The sequence below is a fragment of the Penaeus chinensis genome, chromosome 6 (assembly GCF_019202785.1).
Source record: "Penaeus chinensis breed Huanghai No. 1 chromosome 6, ASM1920278v2, whole genome shotgun sequence".
Classification (NCBI taxonomy): Eukaryota; Metazoa; Arthropoda; class Malacostraca; order Decapoda; family Penaeidae; genus Penaeus; species Penaeus chinensis.
In genome coordinates, this window is record NC_061824.1 from 27,587,164 (window position 1) to 27,602,163 (window position 15,000).

Genomic DNA, 15,000 nt, shown 5'->3' on the forward strand with positions numbered 1-15,000 from the left:
TTGGGGGCATGAAGAAGGCAGGGTTTAGGGTAAGAGGAAAGCAGGGTTTAGGGTAAGAGGAAGGCAGGGTTTAGGGTAAGAGAAAGGCTGTTTTTAGAGTAAAGGTTAGGTAAGGCTTAGAGGTAAGAAAATGTTGTTTAGAACAAGAGGGAGAAACCCTCAGATTTGACCCAATAGTCAAAGGTGCCATGATTTCATAACAAGGAAAATATTGAGTGTAGATACAGATGCCATGCAATGACATCACAACCAACTCCAGTTGCGGAAGGAGTTTGTTTATTGTGGCAAGTTTCATGTCCCCCGTGTGTGTGAGGATATTATGTGGGGAGAAGTGTGTCAAAACAGTAATTTTTTCCCTACTTTTAGCAATGAAAGAGATGGTAATGAGCAAACCACCAATAGAATGTGCTTAAAAAACACCAAACTTGCCAGTCCATAAACAACCAGTGCAGAATAGTAAACCTTTCCTTATGGTCAGCCATTTGTTTGGGAATAATATGACCAGTAGGGTAAGATATATATTTAAGACTAAAAAGCAAGATATTTCTGAAAGGGAAAGAAAAAGTAGATAATGAAGAATATTTAGTGGGCAATTCATGAACCCAGCACAGCATCAACTTGAGAAAATGTGTCCTGTGATTGTCAGGGCCTCTGTATCATAGGTACTCTGGCAAAGGCCAACAGACCTTCATATACAATGTCCAAGATAGCACTTGGATTATTCAGTATTTGAGGGGAACAGTATGGAAAGACTATAAGAGCTTGCCAGCCCTTGCTCTAAAAGTTTCTCATTTGTCTATTAAGGAATTCAGTAAATCTTCTCATCATTGATGTAAAAGATTATTTTCCTGATTTGCCTCTGCAATTGAAGTAAATGTATAATTAGTTCAAGTGTAATGGGTATTCATAGTAGGATTATTTTTGTAATTTTGTAAAAATCATTTACAAATCTGTAAAAGTAATTTGATAAATCAATCTCTTTTGGACATGCTTTGCTTTCACATCTTGGGTGAAACTTCCTGATACACCCAAAGTGCCTTGAGCAATCACTGTGGTCTCTGTGCTCTCAGCAATCTGGCCAAAGCCAACAAGTTTTTAGGAATTCTATTCAAACAAAAGAGAGCATGGACTTATGTCTGATTTCTTATGTAACAAGAAATTGCTAGAGAGGTTTAAAAGCTTTATCTTATCATATTATACATCATATACATGATGGAGGTTTGTTGGCCTTTGCCAGAGTGTCAAAATGTAAAGGCCATGGCAATCACTTGAGTCATACATACTTAGTCAGTGAATCAGTACTTCATAGACAAGAGTCATGTTTGCTTGTTCTACATAAGGACTACAGGTCATGGATAGACTACATCCTTTTTTACAGCAAAAGAATGAAAATAATAGTAGTAAACATTGTTTCAGGATTGATATATACATTATTTCAGAAAAAAAATATAGGTAGCTAAATGTCCAGAGGATAGCAGCTGTAGCTTCTTAAAATAGCAAATCAACCCGAAACTTACTGTGATCTGTGATGCACGACAGAACATCAAAGGTTTAACATAACTGTGGCACAGTGTCAAGCATTTACTACAGTCTCCCTGCCTGAACCTAGGCCACTTACCCTTCTCTGGCAGAATAGAGATTGACCTCTTTCCTTATTTGACTATAAATCACCAGGAATGTCTACAAGTTCTATATTCCCAAAATATTTGTAGTGAATGTTTATAAATAGTAGTACCATACAAATGAGAACATAAAACTAAACAGTACAAGAGATGCAGTTGATGTGTTCAGTTGATTTAGTTGCTTCTTATGTTGAGTAGTTACGTGTTCTCATTTATTATCTACATTTGTCACAGGGACTTCTGATGAATATTGCCCTGTGATGAAAAGCTGCTGTTTTCCTAATGATAAACAGTCTGGATAAAGTTAATGATTGCAACCAGATCTAGCAGCAGGCATTGGATTGGAGACTGCTGTCATAGACATTAGCTAGGTAGACAAGTCAAAGATACTTTATCATTGAAATGCTCCATACATTGATGGTCTGATCTACCATGTAATAGCTTTTGTTGTCTTGGAATGTGGAAATAAAAGTTTACCAAAAAAATGGTTTATTGAAACTGAAGGTGATGTTGATAGCAAATAACCGACACCATGATACTGAACTGAGAAAGAAAAACTGTTTAGTTACTTTAGTCAAAATGGTTATAGAATAGAAATAATTATTACTTTTTTCAGAAAAATTATAATGTGAGCCAATTTCTTGCATGGAGTAATCAAGTTTATGGTAGCTGAAGATCTAGTTTATATTGAATGTATAAAACGGTGATACTAATGACAGCCACCTTCCCCTTTTGTAGTAGTAGTTCTTTTGCTATTGATGTATGTATGTATAAATGCATATAGTATATGTATATATATACACATAGGTATTAACAGTAGCTATGTGAGTTGGGTTGGGTTGGGTTGGGTTGGGTTTTGCCATAATGAATCTATTCTATTTTTTTTCCAAGTTGATTATTAACAGTAGCTATGTGAGTTGGGTTGGGTTGGGTTGGGTTGGGTTTTGCCATAATGAATCTATTCTATTTTTTTTCCAAGTTGATAATTCTAGTCCAAGGTAGCTTTGGGGATTTCTCACAAGGCTACCCAGTGAATAATTGGGAAGGGTAACCTTATCTTTGACAGTTAGAAGGTAACTTCGGACAATAAGGTACTCAGAAATAAAGATGTCCAGCAATTATTGATAGTGACTTAATGGTAGCAGTAATGGTAATATTTACAGTAGTTACATTAGTTGTAAACTGAGGGTTATTGATGATAATGAAGATGGTAATACTAGTAATAATTTAATGGTGAGGATAAAAGAGGATACAGTAATAACAGTGATAATGATACAAATAATGTAACAATAATGGTGCTAATATTATCAATAATAACAACAATGATAACAAAAAGATAGTAGATCAAAATCAATAAATGCACATCTCTGTCGTTCCTGCTTATCACTACCACACCTCCTTTGTACAGGCATCCTACACCCAAGAGGATGATGACCACTATCGCTCGGAGTTCAGCTCCAGCTACGTGGTGGGATCCTTCCCCAAGGACTTTGTGTATGGTCCAGACGACCCCGACCAGGATATCACCACCATCCTCTCGCCCGACCAGAAGCCCAAGATCCTGCTTATGGGTCTGCGGAGGTTTGTTTTGTTTTTATTTTTGAGGAGAATAAACAAGGCCTGTGGATAATGTACAATATTTTAATTAGACTGTATAGATGGTATTTACAAGAGTCATCAATATTAACCCAATCACCCCATACTGTAATACAAGTTTATTTATTGTATTTACACATAGATGGCTCTACAAGGTCTTAATCACCAAATAGCCAGTTATCAGAACAACCTATCTCACCTGTTTACCTTTTTAATCGACTTTTGGAAAGGGTCTTTGGCATTATTTAATTGTCTTAAATGTTAACAAGATTTTAATAACAATTTAATAATCATAACACCAATAACAATAATAACAGTATGGATATCAACTGTATTAAAATGAAAAACACAATTTCCCACCAATTCAAGGAATGGGGAAATCAGGATCGGTCACTAGGGCTACTGATAGACTCCTTGCCAGCTGAGCACATGTGGAGCCATCTGTATGTAACAGCATTCACAAGAAAATACAGGGGACAGAACCTAAATCTGGGGCGGTTGGGTCAGCCCCATGCTTCCAGGAAAATGTGATGTTCACTGTAGTATTATTTTGTGAAATGTATCTAAACATAGATAGCTCCACAAGTGTTCAAGTTACCGAAGAGTCCATTTGCTTTTGCCCTTACCTGATTTTCCCTTTCTTGAGTTTTCAGGATTTTTTTTTTTTTTTTTTTTTTTTTTCCCAAAAATTTTATTGATATCCATGCTGTTATTGTTATTTTTTACATTATAATTGTTATATTTCTGAATATCAAGGAAAAGGTAAAAAGGTGATATAGGTCATCATCATCATTATCATCATCTACATCATTATTATTATTATCATTTTTTTTTTTTTTTTTTTTTTTTTTTTTCCATTGTTGTTGTTTTGTGGAGAATATCACTTTACTCTTTTATATTATCATTAGGGGTAATTATACTGTACTTCATCCTCATTTTGTCTTGGAAGATTTTGAATCCAAAAGGAAAATAATATCCACTTGTTATTAGAAACAATAAAAGTATTTTTGATTATTAAATTTTGGAGAAAGATCCTTAGTTCTTTAGGCAAATCAAAGGTTTTTTTTGTTTTTTTTTGTGTATATTTAGTGTATTTTACAAGTAATGCGCCATTACTTTTATTAACTTTAAAATTACAAATAAGCTCGAGAGGAATTCTCTCTCTGAGACCCCTTCTTAGTTACTTCGTAAAACCTTATATTTTTAGGAGTGGAAAGTCCTCCATACAGAAGGTCGTGTTCCACAAGATGACCCCCAATGAGACCCTGTTCCTGGAATCGACCAACAAAATAGAGTCTGAAAACATATCCAATTCATCCTTCGTGCAGTTCAAGATCTTGGACTTTCCAGGACAGATAGATTTCTTTGAACCTTCTTTCGATTCCGAGAAGATTTTTGGGGGACAGGGAGCCCTAGTCTTCGTTATAGATGCACAAGTAAGTGGGTCCTTGTGGTATCCTCGAGGGACTGTGTTGTTTGATCTTTGTATATATTTTTCTACATCCTTTTATTTCCTTTTAGGTTATAGACTGATATGAAAAATGTATGAGACTGATACATTATTTATATCATTATGATTGATGAATTCAAGGTTGATAAATGAGCATTCCGTTTTTGAAATTCATAGGAAACAGTTGTTAGAATTTTTGAGTGGCTAGAGTGGCTTGAGTTTCAAAGAACAAATGCAGCTTTTGAAATAAAAAGTACCATGGTAAATGCTGCATCAATTTGAAAGTCACTCTATGGGATTGGACTGATGACTTAACCTTTAGAAATGTGAACAGTGATTATGTTTATCATTATGTATCATGTGAAAAATGTATTATTAACTGTGGAGTACACATTTACTCATTTTTAGTCCCATTAAATAGGTGTCCAGTGATTCATGAGAGATCTGAAGAAAAAAAAAAGCTGAACTTAAGCACTACTTGAGCTTTTGCTTGCACTCTGACAGTCCTCAGCCTGAGCTGTGCCTCATACTGGCTTTATGTTAAGAGGAAATTAAATTATATGATAAGTTAGCACCTTCAGTATGTAGTAGTAATAACATCACTTTCCTACATTATTTCATAATCTTAATATATTTACTGCTAAATGAAATAGAAAAAAATGGTCTTCTTGCTGCTACACTGTAAATTATTATTTATGTTGCCACTTTTATTTTTGCAAAAGATAGGGAATTCATGCTAACAAACTATCTTCAAAGACTTAGGTTTTAGTTAATATTTCTTGTAGGATGTCAGACAAACAGATTTGAAGATAGATTGTGAAATATTTGTTTATCAGAATTAAAAGTATTAAAAGATTTGAATTTGTGCAGAAAATGGTAAACTGATAATATGCAATAACAAGAATGCAGTAATTCTGGTCTTCATAGAGGAAGATACTTCGTGATTTAAAACTTTTCCAATTCTTGAGCATCAGAAGGGCTATAACCTAGGTGCAGGCCAGTATGAACTATTCAAAGGAAATATACTAACCTCTTTATTTCCTCCAGGATGATTACATGGAAGCCCTACAGCGGTTACACCAGACAGTTTTAAGAGCACACAAAGTGAATCCGCATCTACGATTCGAGGTGTTTATTCACAAGGTTGACGGCCTCTCGGATGACACCAAGATCGAGACCCAGCGAGACATCCATCAGAGAGCCAATGACGATCTCATAGATGCAGGTTATTGATCTGTCAAGGTTTTCTTTTTCTCTTTTGATATACTGTGGTGCCTTTTATTATTTCCATTGCTATGTGTCATCATCATGATGAGTCTGTTGTTATATTTAGTAATTGTGTAGTATATGGTAGTGTTGCTTTTGTAATTACTTCTGTTATATATTTTTATTTGTTTATTTTTTATTCTAATCATTGTCATTGTTATGAATATCATTAATTGTTATTAATTAATTTGTGGATTAAGCATCTTTTTCCTGAGTAATGTTAAAAGAAGACTATTGATACTCTTGTAAGAGAAATACATGTATTATTTTCATTATTCATTTTATGATTTTATCCACAGGCATGGAACAGATTCACCTGAGCTTCTATTTAACTTCCATTTATGACCATAGTATATTTGAAGCCTTTAGTAAAGTTGTACAGAAACTGATCCCTCAGTTACCAACACTGGAGAACCTCCTGAACATCTTTATATCAGTGAGTAATTTTGGTTTCTTTTAAAACTTGTAGGTTTGTGACTTCTCCATGAACTTTGATGAATGCTATTCTAGGATTCTCCATTTTATTATAAGGTGTCTAGATGATGCAGTGTCTGGGGAAACAAGGGAAACCAGACCCAGAGTAGCTTAGAAGTCTTTAAAGTATTATTATGCAGTGTGGCCTTTTTAAAAAAAATATTGAAACCAGCTTAGACATGCAATACTTGATGAAGCATATTTATAATGTAGCTAACCAGAAAAGGAGGTTTTACTAGAGGTCACGTCTGGCATTCAGTATTCAGGGAATGGTATAGAAAAGACCTTCTACTGTGGAATGCCACAGAGTCCAGGATCTATTAACACTATATTATTATCTCAAAGGGAGAAAACAATTGAGAAAATTTCATAAAAAAGTTTTCCTGGACTCATCACACTTTACACATAGATGGGCTCATGAGCTCTGGCCAAGGCACTATGGCATCAGTTACAAGCCCTACCTGATCTCACTTGTTCACCACATTGCTTTGATTTTTAGGAAAGAAGTGTTTATATTTTTGATACTAGCATTAACTGAACAACCTTTGTTATTAGAGTTATTGTTCTTGTTGTTATTATTATATATTCTGAGCTATCATGTGCATGATCTCTGGAGATTAGATTATTTTGAATAGTAGCTTCAACTTCTAGAACTTTTAACATTAAATGTTTTAAAGTGAAATGTATTTCAGTTGCTATAACTATTTTTGAACAAGTTGATAGTGATTTGGTTGTTTTATAAGATTTACTAGTCAATTTCCCTTCTCTTTCAGAATTCTGGAATAGAAAAAGCTTTCCTGTTTGATGTACTATCCAAAATCTACATAGCCACTGATTCTTCCCCAGTAGACATGCAGAGCTATGAATTGTGTTGTGAAATGATAGATGTTGTTATTGATATCTCTGACATCTATGGGTGAGTTTTTTGGTGACTTTATTCTTTGATATCATTTTTATTTTATTTTTTTTCATTGTTGGTTGAATTAACACATTGAGTCAGAGAGTGCTGGTTTTCCTTCTAATATTATTGCTTGAAGTAATGGCATTGATAAGTGGTGCCTGAGATTTTAATCAGTTGGTTGGCTAATGCAGTTATACATTGTATAGCTATTGGTTTTCAAAATACTGTAGGTATTATTATGTTTCTCAGGTTATCACATGGTCAGTTTTGGACATAGCAGAATTTATATTTTTTAAGTCCTCATATGATGGATATAAGAATGAATTGAGTAATTTTTTTGGTGCATATAGTTACATACTTCTTTTGCAAATGATGAGTTAATGTCTAGACAACTGTATTACACCAAGTTTTATCTGATAGATTTTACAAAAGGAGGTGAAGGCTAAAATGACAGGTAATATTACCCATTTGTAGATATCAACTCATATAATTTTGCACAATCAAGGCATGGCACATCCAAGAATCAGGAGCAACAATCTAAAAGAAAAACCTCACTTACCACTCATCCACTTCAGCTTTGCTTCTGTAAGATAAGGATGACTAGAAACTCAAATCTGAAGACAGCAGATCCAGCAGAGTTGAAATGAAGAAGAGTGGCCTCTCAGAAAGAAAAAAATAACTTTCCATTGGTCAGATATCTCATTCACAAAATAGCTGCAGAAGGCTCAGTGGCCCACCTCAGAGACCATCCAAATGTCAGATGATCTTAGCTCAATGACTTACTGAACTCCAGTTGTGAGATACAGGCAAGAGTAGGAATTTTAGGTATCTGACTGCTCTGAGGAATGTGCAGTAGAATTCACCTTGATTGAATCCTGATGGAGCCTCAGAGCTGTGACTGGGAACAGGGTGAGGGGAGAGCCATTAACAAACCATGCTGAAATCATGACTCCTTCCCAAGATTTGAGAAGACATGAGCTAAAACTGGATGTGAAACAAGTAACAAAGAAGAATCAGAAGGACCAAAGTGTGTAAGGAAAGGAGAACAAGAGGGAGCTGCCAAATCGTAAATGGAACGTCCTATGACTAGTCACAAAATAAAGGCAGCCTCATGGAGAGAATCCAGGGAGACAGGTTGATGTTATAACTCCATCAAGGATAAGGCCATGGTGTGGTGTGATAATCACATACTTCTGTAAGATAAAAAAAAGAAGGAGACATAAAAAAAAAAACACTTTGTAATATTTTGGGAAGAGACATTGGTCTCATGGCATAAAGAAATTGTGTGTGCAGTTGACTGATGTTCTGTAGAAGAGGAATTAATTTATCAGTGACCAGATGATCATAGAGAACATTTATACATCACTAAACTCTGTCCAAAGGAGGAGAAAAGGAATGTTAAACACTGGTCTCAGAAGACTTTAGATTGGTGTGATCATCACTGCTTGTCTCTCTGGAAATGGAGTATCAGAGGAGAGGAGTCCCAAAATTGTTGGGATAATAAGATACTGCCAGGCTCCCAGGCAATTGATGATACCACATTGAATATATAGTGGCCCAGGATAGTTCATTTTTTGTAAATGTCCTATGTTCTAGGCCAAAGTACAGGGCAGAGGAGCATAACATTGTTATATACCCACTCTAAGACAGGAAGGTATGTGTGTTTACTCCATTGCTCTTATTCATTATAAAAACAGGAGCTGCAAGAGATGTGCAGTGTTTCTTATGTCACACATTCTTAACCCCTTGCCGCCAGGGAAAATGAGTAAAAAATGGGGAAAATGCTGTGCTCGTTTTTTTTTTTTTTTTTTTTTTTTTATGAAATGTCTCTACACATAGATGGCACTGCCTTACCTGATTTCACCTTTCCTTGGATTGGTGGGAAAATTTATTTTTTACTAGTGCTATGAATATCGATGGTGTTATTTTTATTATAAACATTATAATTACTATAATGTTATAAAAATAAGTACTAGCAAAATAAGATGACATAAAATATTTTCGAAAATTTAAGAAAAGGGTGAACAGGTGAGGCAGGCAGTACTCGTTATTGGCTCATTGGTGACTTAGTACAAGTGTAGCCATCTATGTGTAAAAACAATTAAACAAGTAAACTCACAGTGGGCATGGCATGCCCCTCAGCAATGGGTTATGAGATAATATGGAGGTCACCTGACCTCTACAAGAAAAGGTGACAAAAAGAGGTCTGGCAATAACATGGCAGGGGCATATGGTCATATATCAGGATGAAGTAGTGTACTTGTCATATCATTTGGTCTCACAGAAAGTAAAGAAATATAACCACCATACCTCATAAGTCATTGCAGAAGGAGAGATAACATTCCCAACTCTGGACAATGAAGAGGAGGTACGGTCAGAAGCTAAATGGGTACTATTTTTATCCCATAAATCATAATGAAGCATTGCTATGTGTGCCAATGTGCATCATGATCTCTTGTATCATTTTTACACAATCATATGATAGTATAGAGATGAGTAACAGATAAATGCCCTTGAGCTCTACAAAGAGGAAGCATTCACCTGTCATCAGAGTAGTAACAATAGCACCATATGTATGTCACATTTCAACTTCTGAAATGTGACATCTTGGTGTGCATATAAACTTATCAAACTTGTCTATGTGAAGTGAGATGGTCTTAAGCCAGTGGAATAAATACACCATCACAAAATAACTGTACAGGCAAGGTTAATGGTGTGTAATTGCTCTTGACACTTATACAGAGGAGGCATTCCCATACCCTACAAACAACAGTACCTGATAAATACTGTAGGTCACCTAATGGTGTACATGTGGTGTGTTTGGAAGAAATGCCTTAATGCCATATACCTTTGCAAGATTGGAAAGAGGTGTGTGTACTATCCTTGCAAGCCTTATAAATACTAAGGTGCAACCAGGATTAGAACTTTGTTAAGAATAGATAAGGAACAGTGTATGGGGAAACATTTATTTCCCACAGTGCGTGCATTAATACAGTGTACACATAAAAACAGTTTTAAGACCTATGCCTAATAACTGTCCCATCTTCAACAAGGGATAAAGTTAGAATAGCAATGCATACTAAGACCTCTGAGGGGATTGTATTGCCCAAGATACAGTGGTCAGACTCGATAGGACCATGTATAAAAATGAGGACACAGAAGGAATACGTTCAAGAAGCAAGGTTGTAATTGATTTAAGGTTATCTAAAGTCTTTTGACAAAGATGTAGCTGAAATACATCTTGCTTTATAGATGTCTTAATTCTTATTTGTACCTTACAATTGTCACAGTGAACTCTTTTCATCGAGTGCTTGAAATTCAAATGGGATGAAGGACTATGATATGCATGGCCAAAACACCAAGGGTAGGTGAAAAATTTAGTGGCCCAGTCTAGAGTGAGTTTTTGCAAGAGAATATCCCTCTTGGTCTTACAAAGGAATATTAGTAATGGCAAACTTCACCACATCTCCATGAAAGTGAGGCCAGCAGACATGCACAGCTAGAAGGCAGGTAACACTCATCACTGAACCCATACTTTGATGTGCAGCTGGAACAGAACACAGCTATTAGCCATGACAGCTGCCAGTCTCGAAGGGAGAGGGAAGTAAGCCACTAGTTTCAGTCTCCATCTTTGCCCCAGACCTCAAGAGACCAAAAAAATTAGATTTTCACTTTGTCTAATATTTTAGATAGTGAGATTTGTCTGTCACTCAAAAGTTAAGCACACACACTGTCTTATATGAGCACCCACCAAACCACTGGGAAATATTTTGATGATATGAAAAGAAAATTATTTTTATAGCCAAATATTTAAATACATTTAATGGACTGCTTAAGCTGATACATTGTCTTACAGAAAGAGGTAGTGAATTTTTACGATTGAACAATATAGACAATTCTGTATCTGAAATTTGGCACAAATAACCTACATATAGCTACTACACAAGTACTGTAGCAAGTCCTTCACCTTGGGGTTTGAACTATGAGGATACATAGGCTAAACAATGCTTTCATTATTGAAAGTATTGTTTTTAGTCTACCTTTGATGCTACAGTGATTTATAGGACTTTTATATTATGTTGTTTAATTCTTATATTCATATCTAATTTACTGTAAATTACCAAATACTATTTGGTCCACAGTTTGATTGAAATAACTTGCAAAAAGAAATATGAGGGATTTATTTGGGCGCCTCTGGCATTTTTTAATCTTTCTACTAATTATAACTTTTGTGTATTTGGAGCCATATTTTTTGTGTTGTCTATAAACGACAATATTCTTTTTTCTTGAAGATCATTTATATTAAAAAAAAATTGATAGAATCAAGAACACAGCTGGAACATTATTCCTGATTTACATTTGAGAAGTATACAGCCTCCAGCTCTAAAATTACATGTTTAATAATTAGTATGTTCTGTCAAAATCTTTAAAGAGTCAAGTGTCTTTAAAAGTCTCAACCTATAGTGTCCATGATATTATTAATATCCATTGTCCTTCTCGCTAGAACAAAGTAATATTTACTCCATTACTGCCTAATCAAGTTTTCACTTTCAAAATTTTGTGTGCATTGATGGCTCCACAAATACTGGGCCACCATGGAGCTAATTAGTAGGCCTACATGACCTCACCTGAATTCCTTTTTCCATGATTTTTCAGGAAAGAAGTTTTTTTTTCTAATACTATTAATATCAAAATTAATATTATTATTGACATTATGATTATTATAGTGATATTGATAATACTAATAGCAATAAAGTATATAAAAGAATCTTTCTGGAAATCAGGCAAAAGGGTAAATATTTGAGATAGGTAGACTAGTTATTGACTCCTTGCTGACTAAGCACTTGTGCACCCATCTATGTGTAAAGACAACTAGTAAACAGGACCCATAGCTTTTGGTGCATCTGCTGTACTGTAAATTTAGCACAGTTTACTAGCTTTCTCCTCATAGAACTGCATATTTACATTTACCCCCTTATCACTGGCATTCCTCACTATACAACAGAGTTACATTCCTCCAAGATCATTGTAAGGGAATCAATCATATACTGATATTATTACACAGATTTAACAGAACATGTTTATATTCTGGCCAAAATGATAAAGCATTCATCCCAAAAGAACTCCCAGTCAAGTCAGGGGCACCTATTTGCAATAATTATTCAAATGAAACAAAAATTTTAAGGAAGGAACTAAAATTATTTAAAATTTAGATAAAAGAAATGAACAGAGCTAGAAGTAAAGACCACTTTTTGCTCATCAGAGTCCCAGATATCATGCAGCATTGTTCACTCTATGTCTTCTTGATAATTCTTTAGATGCCCAGTTTCACAATGAACGTAACGCTTTCCTTATTTTGAAAATGATGGCTTAACCCAATGCCGCCGGGGAATATGAATAAAAAATGGGGAAAGCACTGTGCCCATTTTTTATATTTTTTGTGAAATGTCTCTGTACATAGATGGCTCTGCTAGTGCTTAGCCACAAAGGAGTCAATTTGTAGACCATGTGACCTTACGTGATTTAAATTGGAGGGAAGGGAGGAAAAATGTATTTTTTACTAGTGCTATCAATATCGATGGCGTTATTTTTATTAAAATATTATAATTACTATAATGTTATAAACATTAGTAATAGCAAAATAAGATAACGTAAAATATATCTGTAAATCATAGAAAAGGGTAAAGGGACGAGACTGGCAGTACTTGTAATTGGCTGATTGGTGACTTAGTACAAGTGTAGCCATCCATGTGTAAAAACAATAAAACAAGTAACTCACAGTGGGCATGGCACAGACGTACACGTCATCCTTGTCAGTATTGGATTAAAGGCCATTAGTCCAATATGATAAATTGGCTAATGACCAGTTGTTGAATGCATTTTGCAGTCTGTAGTAGGTTGTTTTCTTAATATTAAGGGTCATATGAAAATAAAGCAAAACAAAAAAGTGTTTCTCATTTCAAGATGTTTGTTCAAAAGGATCTTATCTTAATAGCAATATATGTCTTGGGGTAAAACTCAAAGTAAATTATTAAAATAAAAGGTTTATTTTACAGAGCGTATACCATAGTATATATATATATATATATATATATATATATATATATATATATACATATATACATATATACATATATACATACATACATACATATATACACAAAATTCCTAAGTACAACAAAGAAAAAAGATATCCTTAAGTGGATTCAGAGATTCATGGTTTTCTGAAGATATCTTGGATCAGCAAGAATAAAGCCAAGCTTTAGATGTCAGCTCTGATATCTTATTTGAAAATAAAAAGGCTGATAGAACAAAAGTAGAATTCGAAAAAGTCAAATATATTTCAGTGTTATTTTGAAATTAGGAAAAGCAGACAGAATTATTTCCTCTTAAAGGAGGCAACTTACAAGTATGGTGGGTGCAATGAGAGTGAAGCCAATCCCTTGTGCACTAGGTGTGACATCACCTTCCACATACCCTCAGGTATCTTAACACACTGAAAACTTCTGGCTACACATACTCATTTACGTAGAGCTAATTCCAATTCATGTAACAGTAAACAATTGTTAAGGTGAATAAATCCTCCGTCACAGTTTCTTTTTTTCTTTCTTTCTTTTTTCTCTTTCAAAGTATTCTTGATAATGTAATTTTCTTCCTGAGTTAAATGCCTTTTCAGTATGTAATGGACATGTTGTTTCCACAGAAAAGATGAAGGAGTGCAAGTACAGTTCGACAAGGAGAGTTCCAGTATCATCAAGTTGAATAACCAGACGATTCTCTATTTGCGAGAAGTTAGCCGATACTTAGCCCTAGTTTGCATACTTAGGGAGGACAACTTTGACAGACAAGGTAAGAATCTGTTGCATATTATTCATATGTATATATGTATTTTTTTTAGATTCTCTTTGTCTACTGATAGTGGGCATGGCATGTACGTACATACCATCCCTGGTGGCACTGAGTTGAAATGGCCCAAACTTTTAATCCTGTGACAAATCTCTGCCTACAGGTCTGATCGACTACAATTTCCTCTGCTTCCGAAACGCAATCCAGGAGGTGTTTGATGTGCGAACCAACCAGCTGCAGCAGCTGAACCACAACACCTCTACGCCACATCACCAGACCAACCACACGAATGGTCCTACTTCCTAGTACACCCTCAGCATCTATCACTAGCACACCACCATCCACCACCACTCATTTCTTACTCACTGTTGATGCCTCTCTCATCCTCCTGCTGACGTCATTCTGCACACTCACAGAAGAGCCTGAAAAGTCCTTGTATGTGGCCTTCGGATGTGTTTGATGGTGAGTGGTGGCACACACTGGGGTTACCAGGCTGCTGTCAGTGAGGTGACTGACACCTTGTTGGTTGACAAGGCTGCAGTACGACAAGCAACATCACATTTTCATGCAGTATTGAAAGTTCATTTAAGGAAGAATGCTTACAGGATGTATGGCAATATTGACATGATTTTTTTTCTCTCTCTCTTTTTTATGTAAACCACTTAGCCAAAATTATGTCAGCTTTTTTTTCTTTGTTTTTCTTTAATAGTATAAGCTTTTTGACTTTTTTCACTTAGAAATGATTTGCAAATAATTGTATCAATTATCATATTGATAATTTATGATACTGATTTAAGCAGAAACACTGTCCTTTTCAAAATCAGACCATTAAGATTTATCACCAA

At 35.1% G+C, this 15,000-nt stretch overlaps 1 protein-coding gene across 1 annotated transcript in view; it reads left to right on the plus strand.

Annotated features, from left to right (window-relative positions):
- LOC125026416 (ras-related GTP-binding protein C-like) overlaps window positions 1-15,000 on the plus strand; it is a 16,184-nt gene that overhangs the window by 685 nt on the left and 499 nt on the right. Inside the window, exons 2-8 of the mRNA XM_047614857.1 lie at window positions 3,031-3,203; window positions 4,426-4,654; window positions 5,716-5,893; window positions 6,234-6,370; window positions 7,182-7,324; window positions 14,013-14,158; window positions 14,319-15,000. The exon at window positions 14,319-15,000 is cut by the window's right edge and continues 499 nt beyond it. Of these exons, the coding sequence (XP_047470813.1) occupies window positions 3,031-3,203; window positions 4,426-4,654; window positions 5,716-5,893; window positions 6,234-6,370; window positions 7,182-7,324; window positions 14,013-14,158; window positions 14,319-14,461 (1,149 nt within the window). The 3' untranslated portion in view covers window positions 14,462-15,000. The remainder of the gene's footprint in view (window positions 1-3,030; window positions 3,204-4,425; window positions 4,655-5,715; window positions 5,894-6,233; window positions 6,371-7,181; window positions 7,325-14,012; window positions 14,159-14,318) is intronic.